A 22,735-nucleotide genomic window follows, 5' to 3' on the forward strand; every position below is an offset into this window, starting at 1 on the left:
TCCAAGACATTGAGACCCTTGAATGAATTACGCCAAACATCCAGATTCAATACGTAAATCATCTATGGCAGCTGGCAGGGATTTTAATTTGTTTTCCGATACGTAAAGCGAGCGTAATCTTCTCAGGCGACGTATGGCAAAGGGTAGATGAGTCAAATTATTGTAATTGAGATTCAAGTTAACCAATTCGTGGCACTTGACCACAGGCAAAGGCAAACATGTCAAATCGTTGGCCGATAAATCCAATTCGCGCAGGGAGTCTCGTAATTTGCTGCCATTTAGAAATGACCAATCGTCCATTTCACCCAGATTATTGTCATGGAGGACGAGCTTGCTCAAGTGTAATCTCCCCAGTTCAACAGGTAACTGGAAATTTAAATTTAGTTTGAAGATGCTAAAGTTGTCTTTCATTTATTTCCTTACCTTACGCAACTTATTGTTGGATACATCCAGGTGGGTTAGATTCCGTAAGGAGCATATATGATAGCTCAATTTAACCAATTGCGTATTGTCTATTGTTAGGGATTGTAGATATCGAGGAAAGGCCTTGATGGGATAGTCACTGTGACGATTTATAGCCATTTTCGTCTGTAACTTTGATTTTTGTGCCATGGCAGTGACTGTATTTAGTCTCAAATTGATGACATCCTTGCATCCATACCCAGTTTAAGCGTCTGCAGGAATCCCTTCAGCTGAATGGGATCACATTTAATCAACAGATTCAGTGAGGGCTTCTTGAAAGCAATCGTTGCTTTGCCATCCAAAACGTATTTCGTGTGAATAGTTTCGATATTGTCCTTGACCTTGTAACGTTGCCCCCTTTTTAATCTTTGGTCTGAACAATATAATTTGTATTCAACTTTTCGCAAAGCAATTCCAAACCATCAATTTGGCTTTCGTAAAAACCACAGCACTGAACACCAACTCGCAAGGGTCACACAGTTACTACAAAAATCACTCGAACAAAAAGAATACAGCTCTGCTATATTGTAACATTACTGAAGCATTTGATAAAGTGTGGCACTTAGGATTATTGAATAAACTGGCCAAACTCCTGCCTTACTGCTTGTTCAAGATTCTTGAAAGCTATCTGCAGGATAGATCGTTCACAGTCAGGGGCACAGATGACAAATATTCCAGAATTGGCAAATCACTGCAGGAATACACAGGGCAGTGTTCTGGGCCCCCTTCTCTTCAATGTTTATTCGTCTGACATGCCAATTTCTGATTATATCTTTGAACACGACTTCCTCATGGTATCAGGTGAAACCAAGAAGAACCCTGACATCCTACTGTCAACGTTCGCAGATGATACTATAATCGTATCTACTGATAAAAATGCCTACATGGCCATCAGGAAACGCAAAAATACCTAAATGAATTCACCAAATGGTCAACTAAATGGTGCTTTACGATAAATAATGATAAGACTATTCGTGTCCTATACACAAAACGAAACATCTCCCCTGCTCTAAGATCTTACCTAATAAAAATCAATGAAAAACCTATAAAAAAACGCTAATCAATATAAATATCTAGGAGTCACCACCTATGTATTCAAGCTAAAGCTATCTATCATCGCCTAAAATGGCTTGTTGGCGTAAAGAGCTCCCTCAGCACAAGATGTAAAGTCACAATATTTAAGCAAATTATTGTTCCCATTCTAACGTATGCTATTCCTGTATGGGGCAGCCTTGTTTCGGAAACTCTATTCAAAAAAATCTGTGGAACGCACAACAAACTGCTGAGAAAAATTACTGACTCGGATATATTCAGCACAAATGCCTATATTCGCGACAAACATAATGTTAAATCCATGGAACTCAAATATGACTCGGCTTGCGTAAGATTTGCTATCTCCACTCTAGAACACCCAAATGTAGAAGTAAGGAATATCCTGGAAAAACCTTTACTCCTACAAGGCTCTCCTGGCCTAGATACTCTATTCAACTAGAGAAAATGGTAGCAGCCCGAAATACACCTCATCTCACTCAACAGCCAAACCAGCAGCAATGTGCAGCACCAACACAGAACTTTCTTACCACAAATAGCACCCAGCAACAGCTAACTACAACCACGTTTCCTCTAAGTACTGCAAACACACAACACCTGCAGCATTTAGCGTTGCAGCAGCTGCATCAACCAGCTGGCCAACAGCACCAGACCGCAGCACCGGCCTCTCAGCTACAGGCGTCATCTCCTGCAAACACACGACAACAGCAGACAGCAACTCCAGTTCATCAAATTGCATCAAGTATACATCATCTACAGCAAATAGCGATGCAGCAGCAGCATCAAATGGTTGGACAGCAGCGTCAGCCTCCAGCACAGGCTTTCAGTTTCAGGTGTCAACTCCTATCGACACCAGCAGCAGCAATCCACAAATCTAGCTCCTATGTCAGCAAATATACAATATCTACAGATATTGGCGACGCAGCAGCAGCATCAATCAGATGGCCAGCAGCACCAGCCCACAGCACAGGCCTCTCAGCAACAGGCGTCAACCACTGCTGACAGTCAGCAGCAGCAATCTCAGACTCCAGTTCCTCAAACTGCAGCAAGTATACAATGTTCACAGCAAATTATGGCGCAGCAGCAGCATAAACTTATTGGTCAGCAGCACCAGCCCGCAACACAGGCCTCCCAGCTACGGGCCTCATCTTCTGCTGACACTCAACGGCAGAAAACTATTCCAGTTCCTCAAATGCAGCTAATATACAACATCTTCAGCTATTGGCGGAGCTGAATCAGCATCAACTGGCTGGCCAGCAGCATCAGCCCGCAGCACAAGTCTCTCAGCTACGGGCTTCATCTTTTGCTGACACTCAGCAGCAGCAAACTGACATTCCAGCTCCACCAATGACAGCAAATATTCAATACTCACCGCAAATGGATACGCAGCAGCATCAAGTGGTCGTCCAGCAGCACCACCCAGCAGCACAGGCCTCCCAGCTACGGACTTCATCTTCCGTTGACACACAGCAGCAGCAATCTCCAACTACTCATCTAGATCGGCATGCAATGCGGGAGGCGACGGCCCATTTTGATGGCGCCCCATCTCTCATCAGATTCGATTGCCACCTAAGATAACAAAAAATTATTGAGAGAAACGAACTCAAAAAACAAAAGGAGGAAAAATCGAAACTAAACAAACCTGTTGTGCGCATGGAAGTACACGTGATCAACGGCCTGTTTCGAGATTTTAAAAGAGGCACACGAAATCGCGCGTACATAGAAGAGCGATTGAAGGGCCAGCCAATCCAAATCCAGCGACTTGTCCTGCCTCCACTCAAGCCTGGGGAAAGATTCACCCTTAATGATGACCAACTCTCAAAAATCTTGAGCGAGTTGAAAACGAGCTCCTGAATGAGATTGAAAGTAGCTGAAACGAAAATGAGAGATGAGAAATGAGAGATTACCACCCATGAAGGTGCAAAAAACTGCTAATTCTTTACTTACTCACTTTCAGCCAGCTGACCTTGACAAAATCTCCATACAGCGGTTAAAGGGACTTGGCCCTCCCGCTTTCAGCCAGCCTGTACCAGGCCTGGCCAGCAGGCAGTCAATATGGACCTATCATCCAAGCAATGCCTGCTCAAGCACTACATTGCGGTCGAAGGGATTTGGCCCTCCCGCTCCTAGTTATTTTCCTCCAAACGAGCCTGTAGATGGAACAGATGCTTCTCCAGTGCCGCGCACCAATTGCTAGCCTACTGTGCTGCCACTCCACAGGCAAACAAGCTCTCCTGACGGCCCAAAACCTCCAATACTGGGGCTGAAGGGCACGCATACATTGTTCTGGGGTCTCACATAGTCCAATCCGAGAAGAGAGACAGAAATAAGCCGAAATGTTTGCCTATGACAAAAAAAACAACACATATTACTCACTTCTTGCCTATAAGAGTGAATTTTCCTGACAATAAGAGCGCTGCCTCAATGATTTTGCCAACTGCAATGACGCCATGAATCGATATGATTCGAACTGATAACCTGCAAGAAACAATTATACTAATCACTATTAATGAACAATATTTGTAAATACTATATTCTTTATAATTATTGCAGCTTGCAACTGGTTCTTGATCCTCTAGTTGTTTTTATGGCCCTTGGTATAACCCAGAAGCATTTATTTACTTGCATGTAAAAAATTTCCCATGTAAATTTCCCACAATTTTTTTTTTGTCCTACCAGTAACACCCAACAAACATTATGTCTTATATATTAATCATTCACACTATTAATAAGCCATTGTAAATTATTTCTAAGCTCGTTTTTATTGTAATTGTATATGCTTCCTGATAGGGGGCGAAAAACAATAAAAGATGGTTGACTCCTTCGGGAGCCAACCACTTGGCTTTGCAACTGCGGCCATACAAGTAAAAAAAAAGAGAGAATTGGAAATTCTCTCCCTTTATCACCTGGCCCGGCTGAGTAACGGCCTGACTCAAATCACGGCCAAAACAATGGACACCTATGGCAAAATAAAAGCTACCCTGGAGGCAAACAAATTTGCCTTTTTTACTCACCAGCCCAGATGGGAACGAGGTGCTAGATTTGCCATCTTGAATCTACACCACTCCACTGAATGCGAAGCTATCCGTCGTGACCTGAAAAAGCTAGGATTTGAGACAAAATACATCAAAAGACTAACAAACTACAGAACTAAGAGGCCAATGAATGTCTTTTTAATTGAAATTAACAAACATAATGACAATAAACATGATGAAATACTTAAAATTAAGGTCCTAGGCAGCCAGGAGGTACGCGTCGAGAGGCAAAGGGGCCGAAGGGAGATTCCCCAATGCAAAAACTGCCTCCTCTTTGGCCATACAGCCAGGTACTGCTGCCTTCCCCGCTCTGCTCCGTCTGTGCTGGCCAGCACAAATCCGACAAATGCCCCTCTCCTGATGGCCAATCTCGAAAGTGTGGCATCTGCGGAGATGGCCATAGAGCCACCTATGTGAGCTGTGCCTTTTATAAGGCTGAACTGGCAAAATTTGTCGTTGACCAGCGCCCAGAGCGGCAAGAAAGGCAAATGAATCATGAAAAGGAAAGAAAATTTGGGCATGAGACAATGAATATGCAATCTAACGCTAACAAAAACTTACCTGAAGTCCACCAGCAACCGTCTGCACCACCTCGCCAGTCGACCTGTCCAGATTTCCGCTCATCTAATGCACCAGTACCTGAAAATAAAACAAATCTTAAAATAAATGAACTAAAATCTACAAATGCTCACCTGAAAATACACTACAGCAAACAGCAGCTCCTTGTCCAACGTCGTATGCATCGTCTCATCTACGTCGTCCAGCATCTTGTCAAGCTAGTCCGTCTGCAGCTCGTCCATCTGAAAATAAAATAAAATCATTATCTAAATCTCCGAAAAATCACAAAAACTCACCCGTTAATCCATGTCAGCCAGCAGCAGCACCGCCTGCGAGTCCTCGTGCAGCATCTTGGCAATCATCTGGTCCATCTCGTCCTCTGCTAGCGCCTGCACCTGGAAAAAAACACAAATCGTTAGAAAAATCACCTAAAATTCACACAAACTTACCTGCAAATTATAGTCATCAGCAGCAGCAGGTCCTGGTCCTCAAGCAGCGGCTACACCTGAAAGCCAAAAAATATCAACAAAAAATCGCTCTAAAAAAACCATAAACTTATATGAAAGCCAGCTGCAGTCTTTAGCAGCACCTTTTGCAGCCCCTCCTACACTTTCTGGTGCTAAATCTCGTCTGGCAGCCGCCCCATTGGGTGCAACTAATGCGCCTGCACCTGAAAGAAAGCAAAAATTGTTACAAAAATATACCAAATCAACAAAATACTCACCTGTAAATTACTCGCCTACAGCAGCAACCCCTATTTATACACTAGACGTACCTGAAAACGGCGAAACAACTAAAATTAAAACAACTATAATTATCGACAAAGCTAAAAGTCAGCGGTACTCACCAAATACCAACATGCGGCCAACAAAACTGGCCAAAGCCAAATCACCAGTACCTGAAAACAAACAAAAAATTAAATTAATCAACAAACACTTACCTGCAAGAAAACCCGGTCGGGCAGCAACACCAACAAAATGCAAAACGGATCGTTTCGCAAAACCTTGCAGCAACAAAATCTGCCAAAGGTCGCCAGCTGTTCTCGACCCAACAGCTTTACTCTGTCGTCGCCAGAATACTCCACCGTTCATGAACTCGCCATGTTCCTGCAAGGCATCTGATATTAATTTTTAAAATGTTCTATGTTAATTATTACTATTGTCAATTTTATATTTTTTTTACTTACCTATATTTTCCTATTGTTTACAAATAAATGTCGCTCTCTTTCCAGCTCACATGCGGAAACTTCGCCATCAGACCCATATCGATGACTTATCGATAGGTCATCAACATTTCAGAGCATTATCGATATGCCGGCCAATTCTGGATAAACCAAAGCCAAAGACTCTGAATCTCAGCCTTATAAAGCTAACTTCTTGCCTTGCTCTCAATGATGCCTTACGACTCTAGCCAATGTTGGCTTATTTTACTTAAATATTTGGTCTCTTTATGTTTTTCTCCACTAAAAGCTAATTGCTCTAAAACTTCTAGCCTATAAAGCTAACTCAACTAAAAGCTAACTGCTCTAAAACTTTTAGCCTTTAAAGCTAAGCCTTGCTCGCAATTGATGCGCCAACGGCCAAGCTAAAAAACTAGTGTTACTCAGACCCAAAATATGGGTCTCCCTACTTTTTTCTCCAGTGTGGGGGAAAACCAGTTTTTTCCCCCGACATTAATCGCCACGTTTTTGTAGCCACCTTAGCACCAAATTCTTATTCGCCAAGTTTATTATTAAAAAATTGCTACCTACTTGACTACTTATGCTAAAAGTAACATAATCTTAAATCTATCATACTACAAACTATCTTACCTAAATCGCTAAAAACTAAATGTTAATCTAATGTCTTATTGTATATTTTTTATTTAGTATTAATCTAGTTTTAAGATAATTTTAATCCCCCCGCCCCTGCTGCTGTAACGGCCTTTTAAATTTTAATTTTTGCTATATACCCTTGTAGGTGAAAGGGCAAAAAATAAAAAGCTGCCTCAATCGAAAGACTGAGGCCAGGCGGATCAAACGCCTTACCTTAAAAAGTGGGGTAATTCAAGGTCATGTAAACGCGGCAGAACTCTCCTTGATGTGATCCAGGCTGACAAGAAACTGGACATCCTGGCGACGGGTGGTCCTACTCATTTCCCACACGACCGGCGAAAAAATCCCTCAGCCATTGACTTTGGAGTTTATTCTGGAATAAACCACAACAGATTAAGTACTCAAGCTATATGCGAACTATCCTCTGACCACTTACCTGTTTTTGTACACATCACGATGGACCAGCACCCAAACTTACTTCCTGACAATCGAAGACTTTTGCCTGTAGGATCTAACATTAAACTGTTCCAAAACACCCTCAGCGACTCCCTCCACCTAAATATGGAAATCGAATCTGGATTAGACATTGAGGACGCGATTAATATCTTCACAAACAATAGTCACCATGCTGCAGCCCTGGCCACTAAACCTCTACGAAGAGACCTGCCAAATACGAATCGTACCGAATCGGAGAAGCCATACCTATAAATAAAAAATTGCACAAATTATTAAAACAAAAAAATTAAATAAAATTGATATAATGCCTCTCACGAAACTTTGAACGTAAAAAAACATTAAAATATACTAAACAAAGAAATAAGCCTATCAAAAAACAAACACTTAAATAAAAAACTATGTAAAATAGACTCCTCTGATCGGTACAGACCCCACAAGCTGTGGCAATTAACCAACAAACTAAAACGGCAGCCCCTTCCTAACTGGCCTCTTAGGATCCCTAGCGGAGTAGACAAGAAGCATGCATGGACAAGATCACCTGAAGGTAAAATGGAGCTGTTTACTGACCAGTTAGAGAAGCGTTTCTCTCCCAACTTGACAAATATCTCCCTTGACAGGGCCAAAATCAACGAGGAAACAAATGCCATCCTTGCCCAAAAAATGCTCATGGAGTATGCATGTAAAACCCACCACTCCATCGCTAGCTCCTTCGCCAACTTTGACTCCAGCAACTCACCTTTTGTCAAGCCCATCACTCTCTCTGAACTAAAAAAAGAGATTGATAGCTTAATCAACAAAAAAGCACCAGGATATGATAGGATCAACAATGCCCTAATCAAAGTTCTCCCACTCAAAGCTATCATCTTCTTACTCAAAATATACAACAGCATCCTACGTTTTGGCCACTTCCCCCTAGTGTGGAAAAAAGCCATAGTTGTCATGGTAAAAAAACCAAAAAAAACAATTTCTGAAGCTAGCTCGTATCGCCCCATAAGCTTGCTTCCTGCTTTCTCAAAATACTTGAATCCATGCTTGCCAAGAGGCTCCTTAAATGTAACCGTCTTTCACAATCCATACCTAACCACCAATTTGGATTCCGCAAATTTCATGGGGCCGAGCATCAACTAGCTCGCGTTACACAATTCCTCCAGAGAGCTTTTGAGGACAAACTGTATGGATCGGCTATATTCATCGATATTACAGAAGCGTTTGACAAAGTTTGGCACTGCGGTCTGCGTAACAAGTTGATAAAGCTACTACCTATTAACCTATACAAAGTTCTGGACAGTTACCTCAAGGATCGCACGTTCTCCGTTCGCGGTAACCATGGTATTATGTCCCGTGATGGGAAAATTTTAGCAGGAATCCCTCAGGGTAGTGTTTTGGGACCCCTGCTATACAACATATACTCGTCAGACATGCCAATTCCAAAGTTCATAGTTGAGCATGAAACCCTGATCGAATATTACCCGACCTATAAACACGGTGACACTCTGCTCTCTACATATGCTGACGATACTATTTTCATCTCGACCGATAAAAACGCCCTTGTAGCCATGAATAAAACGGAAAATTACCTACACAAGTTCTCTACCTGGTCCAACAAATGATGTTTCACAGTCAAACAAAAAATTAAATTAATCAACAAACACTTACCTGCAAGCAAACCCGGTCGGGCAGCAACACCAACAAAAATGCAAAACGGATCGTTTCGCAAAACCTTGCAGCAACAAAATCTGCCAAAGGTCGCCAGCTGTTCTCGACCCAACAGCTTTACTCTGTCGTCGCCAGAATACTCCACCGTTCATGAACTCGCCATGTTCCTGCATGGCATCTGATATTAATTTTTAAAATGTTCTATGTTAATTATTACTATTGTCAATTTTATATTTTTTTTACTTACCTATATTTTCCTATTGTTTACAAATAAATGTCGCTCTCTTTCCAGCTCACATGCGGAAACTTCGCCATCAGACCCATATCGATGACTTATCGATAGGTCATCAACATTTCAGAGCATTATCGATATGCCGGCCAATTCTGGCTAAACCAAAGCCAAAGACTCTGAATCTCAGCCTTATAAAGCTAACTTCTTGCCTTGCTCTCTGTTCACGCCACCGGGTGAACAGCAGTGAGCGGCGAAGAGCAGTGAAGAGTGAGGAGGGTTTTTTGATCCTCGGCATCTACGGTCACACCAGGAGAGGTCACTGGGTTTTTTCCAATGGGCATCGCCATTATACTGAATCGAGATTTTCACCCGAACACCCGTTCACCTCCTGTATATTATATTTTGCGATTTGTCACTTTTTGCCAACCGAACCATTTCGTGTGTGTGTCGGTATATCTTGTGAATTAAATAAAGCAAACATAGAATTAAAACGAAGTTTTCGCGCGTTTTAATCATTCTACTCACGTACGAGACCCTGAAGATATTGGCACCCGCCAACCACTTGATACTATATCGGGTCCTTCCGCCCCACCACAAACATTGGTCCTTCGAGCCGGATATCCTTCCGCTCCTCCAGCTTGCATCGGCGGAATTCCTGATAAGTACAAAATTTTATTATTCGTTTCATTTGCCCCTACATACTAATAAAAGTGTGAGGTTTTCCCGCTTCTCCATAGCGACCTACACACTTTTACATATTGTATGTACATACCTGACCTGTTCCAAGGGTCCATGGTAGTTCCTAATCCTTAGCGTGTTTGTCCAACGTTCTCGTTTTCCATTACATTTCCATTTCTTTATTTATATTTTTCCCCGCACTTGTCCAAATCCACCTCTTTTACATATGCATTCACATGTACATGTAATTTCCACAGCTGTTTGCCAAGTCCGCGTAAAGGGTTAAAAACAAAAAATATTTAAGTGTTATAAAAAATAGAAAAAAAATAATAATCCAAGTGTTCACCGCGTTTTCTTATGTGTTGAAATAATTATTTTTAATGCCAAACTAATTTCCGCACGCGCGTATCTACGTACATACACACATCGTCATCTGTTGATGTACGCGCATATGTACATATCCATGTACATATAATCCCTTCACACATTTACCACAACACAAAAGGTAAAAAAATATTGTTTTTTTTTTAATAGCACTTAACGTATGCACCGCGATTTCTTGCGCGTTCGAATTAGGTGCGAAATTAATTCCCCACGCGCGTCTTTGGAAACCGGTGCACTTGCTTACATATGTACATACATACTTACATAGTCATACATTGCACATATGTATGTACATATCCACAACACATAATCCATTTCGGTGTCGCGCATTGATTTAACACCACCCCACCTCCAATTAAATGACAATTACTTACGTTATTTTTGTTGTGAACAACGCGTGTGCACACATATCTATATACTCACCTGTGTACTTATGCATGTACGTACATACATAGATCAAGCATTTGTCCACATGCATTGATCGTTTGTTTTGTTTGCCTTCGCGCACAACACTCGCGGTGTGTAAAAGCGTTCTTTTGTTATTGGGTTTCTCTTTTTTTTCACAACCACAAACAAAAAAATTATTAACATAATTAAACAACAACATCAAAATATAAACAACGGCCGACAGCTGTTTTCGGAGTAGTGGTGACACGTGAGTCGAGTCGTGATATCGATAGGCGGCTCAAGCGCGCCAAGTTCAAATCACATTATTTCCGATTCCCTTTTTTCGCCTAATTATATATCCGCCCATATTTATAACTAAATACATATATATTTTTCCAGCACTATCGGGCCCATATTTATATATCCATTCATACTCAAAAATTATAAATATATTTTTCCGGCCAGCCTTTTGCGCTCATATATATATCCGCCCATATTTATAAATAAATACATATATATATTTTTTCCAGCACTATCGGGCCCATATTTATACATCCGTCCATATTTATAAATTATATATATAATTTTTTCCAGATCCAGATTTATACAAAAACGTATTTTCTTTCATCCTATACATCTTTATTTATATATTTCCTCCGTATTTTGTTTTATACGTACTCCCAGCGTTACTTACGAATCCATACAAACTTGTTTTGTAATCATTTAGCTTTGTCTACGTGCAAGTTTTGATCCGCACTCGTGCGTTCGTATATTGTTCCGCATCTATCCCCATTAAAAGGGCTCCGTTTCCGAGCCGCACGCGAGATAATTCTCCCGCAATCCTGCGGTGCACCGTGAGAAAGCTCTTGCGTCCTCATACAGTCCACTTCTCATTTCCTCAAATTTTCCTCATTTCCTCATTTTCTCAAAACCCACAAACTCGGTGTTCGACGGTAAGGTCGTCCCCTGAGTATGTCCACGGAGCCGTCCAAGACTGCGCCGAAGTCTAACGGTCTTTCGTCTCCCTCTTCCACTCCGGAGAAGGTTCGGCCTCCGATAACTCCGGCGACCGTGAAGCGTACGGATATTTCGCGCAAGTTCTCGTCTGTTCGCAGCCGCAGCGAATCCCCAAGATCCCGTCCGTCTTCGTCCAGCCTCCCTCAGGGTCGCAGATTCTCGGTTAAAGACTCGAGTGAACACAAAGGTCGTTCCAAGCTTTCAACCCAGACCCAGATCCCGCACGTTGTTGTGACGCACTGTTCTGGCGCTCCCGTCACCCGATCCGTATCACAACAGCGCAGAGAACACTCCAGAATGTCCCTCTCCGATTTCATTCTGGCGTGCGACGCATTGACTCTGTTCGAAGCTCGGGAGAGTGAAGCTCTAACTTCTGAAGTGCCCTTGTTTTCCATTAAAATGCACTTAGAGCAGCTCAAATCGCTGTGGTCAACTGTCGAGATGGAACACTCCCGTTGTCACAAGGCCTTGACAGTCCAAACCGACGAGGAAAGCTTGGCAAACATAAGCCGCATCAAGGCGAAGCACGAATACGCTTATGCGGCGTATGTGCGATGCGGGACGTTGTTTGGAGAACGCATCGAACAGCTCTCGGCACAGATGACGAGTCTTATGCGTCAGCCCACCGCTCCGTCGAGGCCGGCGGGGCATAGAGTTCCTCCGTGTGAGGTGGAGACATTTGATGGCGACAGCCTAACATGGCCCACATTCCGCGATTTGTTCGCTGCCATTTATATCGCCAACCCGTACTTGTCACAAGTGGAGAAGCTCTATCACCTGAACACCAAGACGCGAGGGGAAGCGAGAACCATCGTAGCTAAGTCCCCCCTGACGAATGAGGGTTTCCAGGCCGCGTGGGAGAACCTCACCGCACGGTACGAAAATAGCCGTCTGCTTGTCATGACTCAAGCCAGACAACTCCTTCAGATTCCCGCGGTGGCACAAGAGTCGGGCAAATCCTTGCGAGAGCTGCAGACTGCGTTTCAAGGGGGTCTTACCGCGCTTGAGCGTTCGGGTGTTAGTACGGAGAATTGGGATGTCTTACTTATCGCCATCTGCACTAGCAAATTGCCGAAGGCCACAATCCTCCTGTGGGAGCAATCAGTGCCAAATAAGACTGTCGTCTCAAATTGGTCCGATTTGAACCAATTTCTTACCGATCGGTATCGTGTCCTGGATGCCACCGAAGAACATAAGTCGGGCCCAAGTGTGCAAGCCATCCCCTTTGGCCCCCGCAAATCCTCTGCAACGATGAAGGTCCAAGCGTTCCCCGCGAAAGCCCAGCTCAAACCGGCTTCTTGTAAGCTGTGCCATCGGGAGAATCACCCTATACGGCTCTGCCCTAGTTTTCTTGATATGCCTGTTCACAGGCGGCTGGAAACCATTAGACAGCAGGGACTTTGTCTGAACTGTTTTGCCCGCGGTCATCAAGTGAAGGGCTGCTCCAGTGCGCATAATTGCCATACCTGCAAGGAACGTCATCATACGCTGTTCATCCTAGTGATGTGTCCGTGTCCTCGCCGTCCGCTGCGCAAGTCCCACCATCCAGCGCCACAGAGGGTCCGTCCACGAGCAACCAGCTCACAAATGCTCAAAGTTATTTTGCATCTACCCCAGGCAGAGGCCTTTTAGGCACTGCGATTGTCACTCTGCACCATCGTGGTGTGGATCACCATATTCGGGCGTTGATCGACTCTGGGCCGATTCAACTTTTCTCTCCGAGCGTGTCTTCAGCATGGTCCAGCCCCCCTTCTACCCAGTAGACGCTGCGGTTACTGGCATGGGCCAGAGTGATGGAGGCTGCGCCGACAAGGTGTGTCTGCTAATGCTGTCTCCCCCGTGTGACAGACTGAACAAGATCGAGGTCTCCGCCCTGGTCGTATCCAAATTTTCAGGGGCCATTCCAACAGCTCCATTCCTTAATACGGTTCCGACGCAGTGCCTCGATCGCCCCCTGGCTGACCCGTACTACAACAAGCCCGCGCCTATTGACATGATTATCGGTGTTGACCTGTTTCCCCACATCCTCGGAGAACGGATCAAAAAGGATATTGGTGAGTTCGTCGGGCTAGAAACCATCTTTGGATGGGTTCTGTGTGGAGCTATCATGCCTGACCCTCCGGTGTCTCGATCAGTTTTCGCGGCACAGACGCGAGTTAGGCCAGAAGCAAAACTTGATGTACTCCTCACCAAGTTTTGGGAGGTGGAAGACCTTCCCGCAAAACCGGAAAAGGAGGATGACGTATTCTGCGAGCGGAACTTCCAGGAGACCACCCAAAGAGGAAAGGACGGTCGATATGTTGTGTCCCTACCCTTCAAAGGTCCGAATAGCGTTGACTTGGGCCACTCAAGACCGATCGCGCTGGCTCAATTCCTGCGGAATGAAGCACGCCTTCTCAAGGATCACGTCCTAAAAACGCAGTACGATGCCATTATTCAAGAGTACGAGGAATTGGGTCACATGATTCGGGTGACGCCGCCTCAAGGTGGGAAAAACTTCTATCTCCCCCATCACGCGGTGTTTAAGCCCGATAGCACCACCACTAAGGTACGCGTGGTATTTAACGCGTCGAGCCCCTCCACACAAGGCGTCAGCCTCAACGATGTCTTGCACACCGGCCCCACTCTTCAGGCCGACCTCACGCTTCAGGTACTGAAATGGCGGTTCTTTCAATTCGTTTTCAACGCCGACATAACGCAGATGTATCGACAAATCCGAGTCGACCCCAGGCATACCCCCTTTCAGCGAATCCTCTACCGAAACCGCTGCGGCAATATTCAGGATTATGAGTTACAAACTGTCACGTTTGGGGTTAACTGCGCGCCATTCTTGGCGATCCGAGTCCTTTTACAACTGGCACAAGACGTGCGAGCGATGTATCCTCAGGCGAGCGAAATCCTTCGGAACTACATGTATGTTGATGATGTCCTTGCCGGCGCTCACACTGAAGCCGACGCCCGTCTCGCCATACGAGAGCTTCAAGCGACCCTCCAATCTGCGGGCTTCCCGCTTCGGAAGTGGACTTCCAATAAGAAGGAAGTACTTCAAGCCATTCCGAGAGAGCACCTGCTGCTAGAGGACTTTCTCGAGCTGGAAGACGCGAGCACTGCAAAAACCTTGGGCATCCGCTGGCAAGCTGCCGAAGACGTCTTCTTCTTCACCGTAGCGGATCCCCCTTGATGGAGTCGATCACCAAGAGGCAGGTTCTGTCCCATATCGCTAAACTCTTTGACCCCGCTGGTTGGCTAGCCCCATTTGTCATCCGAGCGAAGATATTCATGCAACAAATCTGGCTTACCGAACTGGGCTGGGATGATGTTCTGCCGCCTCTCCTGCTGCAGCAATGGCACGAATTCCTGCAGGATTACCCAGGCCTCAGTCGACTCCGCATTCCCCGTTGGCTAAACACCAGCGATAAGCTCTCGTGGGAGCTTCATGGCTTCTGTGACGCGTCACAGAAAGCGTATGGAGCAGCCCTATATGTGCGGGTTCGGTGCGGCGATCAAGTAGCCGTCCATTTATTAACGGCTAAGACCCGTGTAGCTCCAGTCAAAACAGTCTCACTGCCTCGGCTGGAGTTGTGCGGAGCGGTTTTACTAGCCGATCTCTGGGCGTCGATCGTTCCTGAACTCCCAATCCCACCTGCAACCTCCCAGTTTTGGACCGACTCTACCATCGTGTTGGCTTGGCTCAATAAACCCCCGTGCAGTTGGTCCACCTTCGTGGCCAATCGGGTATCCAGCATCTCCAAAAGCTCCAGTGGCCAAAGCTGGTCACATGTGCGTTCCGAGGACAACCCCGCTGATCTGGCGAGCCGTAGAGTCTCCGCGGCCGAGTTATCGGCCAGCAGCCTCTGGTGGCATGGGCCGGACTGGCTCCAGCGAGCCCCCGAGCATTGGCCAACTCCCCATAACGAACTCCCAGACACCCAGCTGGAGCAACGAGTCCAGTGCCACACCACCGCGACCACCCTACTCGAGGACGTCAGCGAACGTTTCTCGGATTATGGTAGGGCATTACGAGTCATCGCGTACATCCTACGCTTCGCCACCAAAAGGACTTCGACGCCTTCCACGGTTCACCTCACCAATGACGAACTTCTCTCCGCCGAGCGCGCCTTGAATCGGACCTCTCAGCGTCGGGAATACCTCGCGGAGATACGGGCCCTGGGGGAAGGGCGACCCCTGCCATCATCCAGCACGCTACTCAATCTGAATCCATTTCTCGATCAGCATGGGTTACTCCGCTCCTGCGGACGACTCCGGGCCGCCGAGTCCCTCCGATATGATGAACGTCACCCTATTCTCCTCCCCTATAGTACTCATTTCACTCGCCTGCTTGTCGAATTCGCCCACCGCATCACGTTGCATGGCGGCAATCAACTGATGGTGCGGTATCTGCGCACCAAATTCTGGATCCCACGGATCAAGAACATGGTGAAGTCCCTCCTCAAGGGGTGCAAAGTCTGCATCGTTCATCGTCGACGACTACAGACCCAGATGATGGGTGATCTCCCTCGAGAACGGATCACGTACTCCAGGCCCTTCACCCACACGGGCATTGATTTCGCAGGGCCGTTCGAGATCAAAAATTACACCGGGCGTGCGTGTCTCATAACTAAGGGTTATGTCTGCGTCTTTGTGTGTTTCAGCACGAAGGCAATCCATCTCGAGGCTACCTCCGACCTCACCACTGAAAGATTTCTTGCAGCCTTCTCTCGGTTTGTCGCACGGAGACAATGCCCACAGCGCATTTACTCCGACAATGGCAAAACCTTCGTAGGGGCCTCAAAGGCGCTCGAACAAGATTTCCTGAACGCCACCAAGCTTGATATAATGAAGGCATTTCCCCAGCACATTTTATCCTGGCAGTTCATTCCGCCAAGCGCGCCCCATATGGGAGGACTGTGGGAAGCAGGGGTCAAAAGTTTTAAGACCCTGTTTTACAAGTCCTCGTCCACTGTCAAATACACCTTCGAGGAACTTTCCACTCTCCTGTGTAGGATCGAAGCGTGCCTAAACTCCAGGCCAATCTCTCCCATGAGCGAGGATCCAGAGGACCTGCTGGCCCTAAGCCCGGGACATTTCCTGATTGGAGGACCGCTCTTATCCATTGCGGAACCGGAAATTCTGGTCGAGCCTATGTCACTGATCAACCGATGGCAGCGACTGAAGGCAATCCAGCAGGCTTTCTGCCGCCGCTGGAAGAGTGAGTACCTCAAGGAGCTTCACTCCCCCCTACGTAATTTCTTTCGTTACAGTTCGTTCAGCTCCCCCTTCATAGCGACATGGCCCCCACACGTCTGCCGCACCACCGCAGCAAACGAGCTGCTCCGCAGGGCACGAACGTGTACCGATGCCGGGTCTGTCGGGGGGTTCATGCACTCCGGCAGTGTCAGCGCTTCCTGAACCTCCGAGGGGAAAAGCGGCTCCGGGCGGTGCTGATCAATAAGTATTGTCCCAATTGCTTGGCACACGAGCATTCATCCGACGCGTGCCGGACTCGCCATGGTTGCCGACGATGCGGGCAAAGTCACCATACCCTGCTCCACATGGCCGACCAACCGCCGAGACAACGTGCCTCCGCCCGGCGTCGCAGCCAATCACCCCCCTCCGGGCGTGCTGCACCCCCGCTACAACCCTGTTCCCGATCATCGTCCGACCGCTCCGCTTCCCCAGAAGGCGCACCCGAAATCTCTCTATCCTCCCTGCTCCACGCCAGGACGACGACTGTCCTGCCAACCGCAGTTCTCCGGTTGGGCAATGGCTCGAAATCCTTCGAGACCCGCGTCCTTCTCGATGCGTGTGCGGCTGAGAGCCGCATCAATCGCTCCTTTGCCCGGTCCCTGGGGTTAGCTGTGACCAAGGTCGGGGTCGACCAAGCCTGTACGGCCGTCCTCGAGTCGAGGTCCGACGAGACGTTCCGACGGAACGTTATATTCCGGGTCGAAGAGGACTTGCTCATCCGCACTCCCATCCGGGAAGTGGCGGCGCCGGTTCGGGAGAAATTCGCCACCCTGATCCTGGCCGACCCCTATTTCTATCGGCCGGCGTCGGTGTCCGTGGTACTCGGGGCAGACCTCTATCCTGAGGTCATCCAACCAGGCTGTGTGCCCGGTCATAGCGGTACTCCCGCAGCCCAAAGCACCGTGTTCGGATGGGTCGTCTCCGGCTCCTGTGGGATCTAGGCGCTCCAGAACGTTGCCGTCCCCCGTCCTTTATATGTCCAGGGTGGCAATTGCAACATGTTGCAAGGGGGGCGGTATGTTCACGCCACCGGGTGAACAGCAGTGAGCGGCGAAGAGCAGTGAAGAGTGAGGAGGGTTTTTTGATCCTCGGTATCTACGGTCACACCAGGAGGGGTGACTGGGTTTTTTCCAATGGGCATCGCCATTATACTGAATCGAGATTTTCACCCGAACACCCGTTCACCTCCTGTATATTATACTTTGCGATTTGTCACTTTTTGCCAACCGAACCATTTCGTGTGTGTGTCGGTATATCTTGTGAATTAAATAAAGCAAACATAGAATTAAAACGAAGTTTTCGCGCGTTTTAATCATTCTACTCACGTACGAGACCCTGAAGATATTGGCACCCGCCAACCACTTGATACTATATCGGGTCCTTCCGCCCCGCCACAAACACTCTCAAATGATGCCTTACGACTCTAGCCAATATTGGCTTATTTTACTTAAATATTTGGTCTCTTTATGTTTTTCTCCACTAAAAGCTAATTGCTCTAAAACTTCTAGCCTATAAAGCTAACTCAACTAAAAGCTAACTGCTCTAAAACTTTTAGCCTTTAAAGCCAAGCCTTGCTCGCAATTGATGCGCCAACGGCCAAGCTAAAAAACTAGTGTTACTCAGACCCAAAATATGGGTCTCCCTACTTTTTTCTCCAGTGTGGGGGAAAACCAGTTTTTTCCCCGACATTAATCGCCACGTTTTTGTAGCCACCTTAGCACCAAATTCTTATTCGCCAAGTTTATTATTAAAAAATTGCTACCTACTTGACTACTTATGCTAAAAGTAACATAATCTTAAATCTATCATACTACAAACTATCTTACCTAAATCGCTAAAAACTAAATGTTAATCTAATGTCTTATTGTATATTTTTTATTTAGTATTAATCTAGTTTTAAGATAATTTTAATCCCCCCGCCCCTGCTGCTGTAACGGCCTTTTAAATTTTAATTTTTGCTATATACCCTTGTAGGTGAAAGGGCAAAAAATAAAAAGCGGCCTCAATCGAAAGACTGAGGCCAGGCGGATCAAACGCCTTACCTTAAAAAGTGGGGTAATTCAAGGTCATGTAAACGCGGCAGAACTCTCCTTGAAGAGATCCAGGCTGACAAGAAAGTGGACATCCTGGCGACGGGTGGTCCTACTCATTTCCCACACGACCGGCGAAAAAATCCCTCAGCCATTGACTTTGGAGTTTATTCTGGAATAAACCACAACAGATTAAGTACTCAAGCTATATGCGAACTATCCTCTGACCACTTACCTGTTTTTGTACACATCACGATGGACCAGCACCCAAACTTACTTCCTGACAATCGAAGACTTTTGCCTGTAGGATCTAACATTAAACTGTTCCAAAACACCCTCAGCGACTCCCTCCACCTAAATATGGAAATCGAATCTGGATTAGACATTGAGGACGCGATTAATATCTTCACACAATAGTCACCATGCTGCAGCCCTGGCCACTAAACCTCTACGAAGGTAGAGGATTTCACGATTCAAATACGAATCGTTCCGAATCGGAGTAGCCATACCTATAAATAAAAAATTGCACAAATTATTAAAACAAAAAATTTAAATAAGATTGTATTAAAGTATAGGATATAGTTGTGGTAAACTATCAACCTAACTATATTTTACAAGCACTGGCAACTAAGGCCTTCGGCTTTGACGAAAACTACATCCATACACTAGCCTGGGATTCGAACCCGGATCCTCGTTGTTCAGTTGACTAAATGACTAGGCCACTTAGACAACTCATAAAATTTAAATAAAATTGATATAATGCCTCTCACGAAACTTTGAACGTAAAAAAACATTAAAATATACTAAACAAAGAAATAAGCCTATCAAAAAACAAACACTTAAATAAAAAACTATGTAAAATAGACTCCTCTGATCGGTACAGACCCCACAAGCTGTGGCAATTAACCAACAAACTAAAACGGCAGCCCCTTCCTAACTGGCCTCTTAGGATCCCTAGCGGAGTAGACAAGAAGCATGTATGGACAAGATCACCTGAAGGTAAAATGGAGCTGTTTACTGACCAGTTAGAGAAGCGTTTCTCTCCCAACTTGACAAATATCTCCCTTGACAGGGCCAAAATCAACGAGGAAACAAATGCCATCCTTGCCCAAAAAATGCTCATGGAGTATGCATGTAAAACCCACCACTCCATCGCTAGCTCCTTCGCCAACTTTGACTCCAGCAACTCACCTTTTGTCAAGCCCATCACTCTCTCTGAACTAAAAAAAGAGATTGATAGCTTAATCAACAAAAAAGCACCAGGATATGATAGGATCAACAATGCCCTAATCAAAGTTCTCCCACTCAAAGCTATCATCTTCTTACTCAAAATATACAACAGCATCCTACGTTTTGGCCACTTCCCCCTAGTGTGGAAAAAAGCCATAGTTGTCATGGTAAAAAAACCAAAAAAACCAATTTCTGAAGCTAGCTCGTATCGCCCCATAAGCTTGCTTCCTGCTTTCTCAAAAATACTTGAATCCTTGCTTGCCAAGAGGCTCCTTAAATGTAACCGTCTTTCACAATCCATACCTAACCACCAATTTGGATTCTGCAAATTTCATGGGGCCGAGCATCAACTAGCTCGCGTTACACAATTCCTCCAGAGAGCTTTTGAGGACAAACTGTATGGATCGGCTATATTCATCGATATTACAGAAGCGTTTGACAAAGTTTGGCACTGCGGTCTGCGTAACAAGTTGATAAAGCTACTACCTATTAACCTATACAAACTTCTGGACAGTTACCTCAAGGATCGCACGTTCTCCGTTCGCGGTAACCATGGTATTATGTCCCGTGATGGGAAAATTTTAGCAGGAATCCCTCAGGGTAGTGTTTTGGGACCCCTGCTATACAACATATACTCGTCAGACATGCCAATTCCAAAGTTCATAATTGAGCATGAAACCCTGATCGAATATTACCCGACCTATAAACACGGTGACACTCTGCTCTCTACATATGCTGACGATACTATTTTCATCTCGACCGATAAAAACGCCCTTGTAGCCATGAATAAAACGGAAAATTACCTACACAAGTTCTTTACCTGGTCCAACAAATGGTGTTTCACAGTCAACGTGAGTAAAACAGTTCATGTTGTCTTCTCCAGACGATCTACCTCACCTGCTGTTAAAGCTGCCACTGTTAAGTTTAATAACAAACCTATTAAAAATACGTCCTCGTGCCGATACTTGGGAGTCCTTGTTGATAGCAAACTCCTGTTTAAAACCCATATTGCCAAACTTTGTGCTCAAGCCAAGTCCACCTATACTCGCTACAAATGGCTCGGGGGAGCTAAAAGCCATCTTAGCACCCGCTGCAAGGTCACTATCTACAAGCAAATCTTAGTCCCTATTTGGACATACGCTATTCCCATATGGGGTAGCCTAATATCTAACACCCTATTCAAAAAGCTCACCGGAACTCACAATAAACTGCTCAGAAAGCTAACAAATGCGAACATCTATTGCCCAAACTCTGAAATTCAAGAAAAACATAACGCCAAACCTCTAGAAACTATATACAATGACGCTTGCCTAAGATTCTTTAACTCCATGTCTGACCATGACAACAAAGAAATTGAAAAACTTTATCTAAAGCCATTTATCCCTAAACGTTTGCCATGGCTTAGGTACTCAAAGCAAATAGATAAACTTGTCGCCTCACAAACGATAAAAAAAAGCCCAAACACCACCACTGATGCCACCTCAGCTCAACCCTAGCGTAACAGTAACTAACATAAAACTTCGCATTGAATCCAAGCTTATGGAGTTCTTCTCCAAGGCGCCAGCTCTTATTGCTGACAACTGTCACCAGACCTACAACAGGATCACTGAAAAGCAAGATGTTCTCAGAGCTAAGGAAGCGTCTATAGCTAGAAAAAACAGGCAGAAGATCCAGAGCGGACATTGAGGAAAAAATCAGGGACCAACCACTTGTCATTCAAAGGCTTATCCTGCCCCCTTGGGCCAAACGAACAAATTCAATACACGGAAAATTAACTACTCGCTCTAAACATGGCTAGTCTGGAATCTGAGTTGCTCAAATTAATTGATAACAGCACGAATAGCACTGATGCTCTAAAAAAAAAGGAAAACTGATACTGCACCCATGATGGCCCTAACTAACAATCACTCTAACACCAATACTAATACTTCTGCAAACATTCACTTACCTAACCATAACGAAATATGATTTTAGGCGGCCCCTGCAAAGCCAGAATCCTGCCCACTATTCAGCTGCCGTCCTGGCCTGGCCAGAGGGCCAGTCCTCGACAGCTGTACCTCCAGTAGACGCGCCTCCTGCACTCTCTGCCTCGTTCTCAGCGTCTGCACCATCTCGTCCATCGTCCTGTCCAGATTTCCGCTCGCCTGATGCACCAATACCTGAAAATAAAACAAATCTAAAAATAAAACCAACTAAAAAGTACAAATACTCACCTGAAAATACACAACAGCAAACAGTAGCTCCTTGTCCAGCGTCGTATGCATCGTCTCATCTGCGTCGTCCAGAATCTCGTCAAGCTAGTCCGTCTGCAGCTCCTGTATCTGAAAATATATTAAAATTATTTTCTAAATCAGCAATAAAACACAAAAACTCACCTTAAAATCTACGTCAGAGAGCAGCAGCATCGTCTGCGAATCCTCGTCCAGCATCTGGCCAATCATCTGGTCCATCTCGTCCTTCACTAGCGCCTGCACCTGAAAAAAAACACAAATCGTCAGAA

The 22,735-nt window shown here is 45.5% G+C and overlaps 1 protein-coding gene and 2 long non-coding RNA genes across 3 annotated transcripts; all 3 read right to left on the bottom strand.

Annotated features, from left to right (window-relative positions):
* Nucleotides 1-27: 27 nt before the first annotated feature.
* Nucleotides 28-647, bottom strand: LOC124461703 (leucine-rich repeat protein 1-like). The gene is made up of 2 exons (XM_047013207.1): nucleotides 424-647; nucleotides 28-366 (listed from the first exon to the last, which is right to left on the bottom strand). The coding sequence occupies exons 1-2, from the start codon at nucleotides 610-612 to the stop codon at nucleotides 28-30; spliced, it is 528 nt and encodes a 175-aa protein (XP_046869163.1). The 5' UTR covers nucleotides 613-647.
* A 5,907-nt stretch (nucleotides 648-6,554) lies between these two features.
* LOC124461704 lies at nucleotides 6,555-7,590 on the bottom strand. Its single transcript, XR_006955215.1, has 3 exons — nucleotides 7,543-7,590; nucleotides 7,355-7,473; nucleotides 6,555-7,291 (listed from the first exon to the last, which is right to left on the bottom strand). It is a non-coding gene; the product is annotated as an uncharacterized LOC124461704 (long non-coding RNA).
* Nucleotides 7,591-18,554: 10,964 nt separating this feature from the next.
* On the bottom strand, nucleotides 18,555-19,462 carry LOC124461705. The gene is made up of 3 exons (XR_006955216.1): nucleotides 19,427-19,462; nucleotides 19,241-19,359; nucleotides 18,555-19,177 (listed from the first exon to the last, which is right to left on the bottom strand). It is a non-coding gene; the product is annotated as an uncharacterized LOC124461705 (long non-coding RNA).
* Between the last annotated feature and the right edge of the window lie 3,273 nt (nucleotides 19,463-22,735).

The sequence above is a fragment of the Drosophila willistoni genome, unplaced genomic scaffold (genome assembly GCF_018902025.1).
Source record: "Drosophila willistoni isolate 14030-0811.24 unplaced genomic scaffold, UCI_dwil_1.1 Seg606, whole genome shotgun sequence".
In the NCBI taxonomy this organism is placed as follows: Eukaryota; Metazoa; Arthropoda; class Insecta; order Diptera; family Drosophilidae; genus Drosophila; species Drosophila willistoni.

What these genes read in the sequence shown, in the direction of transcription:
- LOC124461703 (XM_047013207.1), bottom strand. Translation starts at nt 612, where the DNA reads ATGGCACAAAAATCAAAGTTACAGACGAAAATGGCTATAAATCGTCAC. An exon ending in CCAACAATAAGTTGCGTAAG is followed by an intron (nt 367 to 423) that starts GTAAGGAAATAA and finishes TTAAATTTCCAG; the next exon opens with TTACCTGTTGAACTGGGGAG.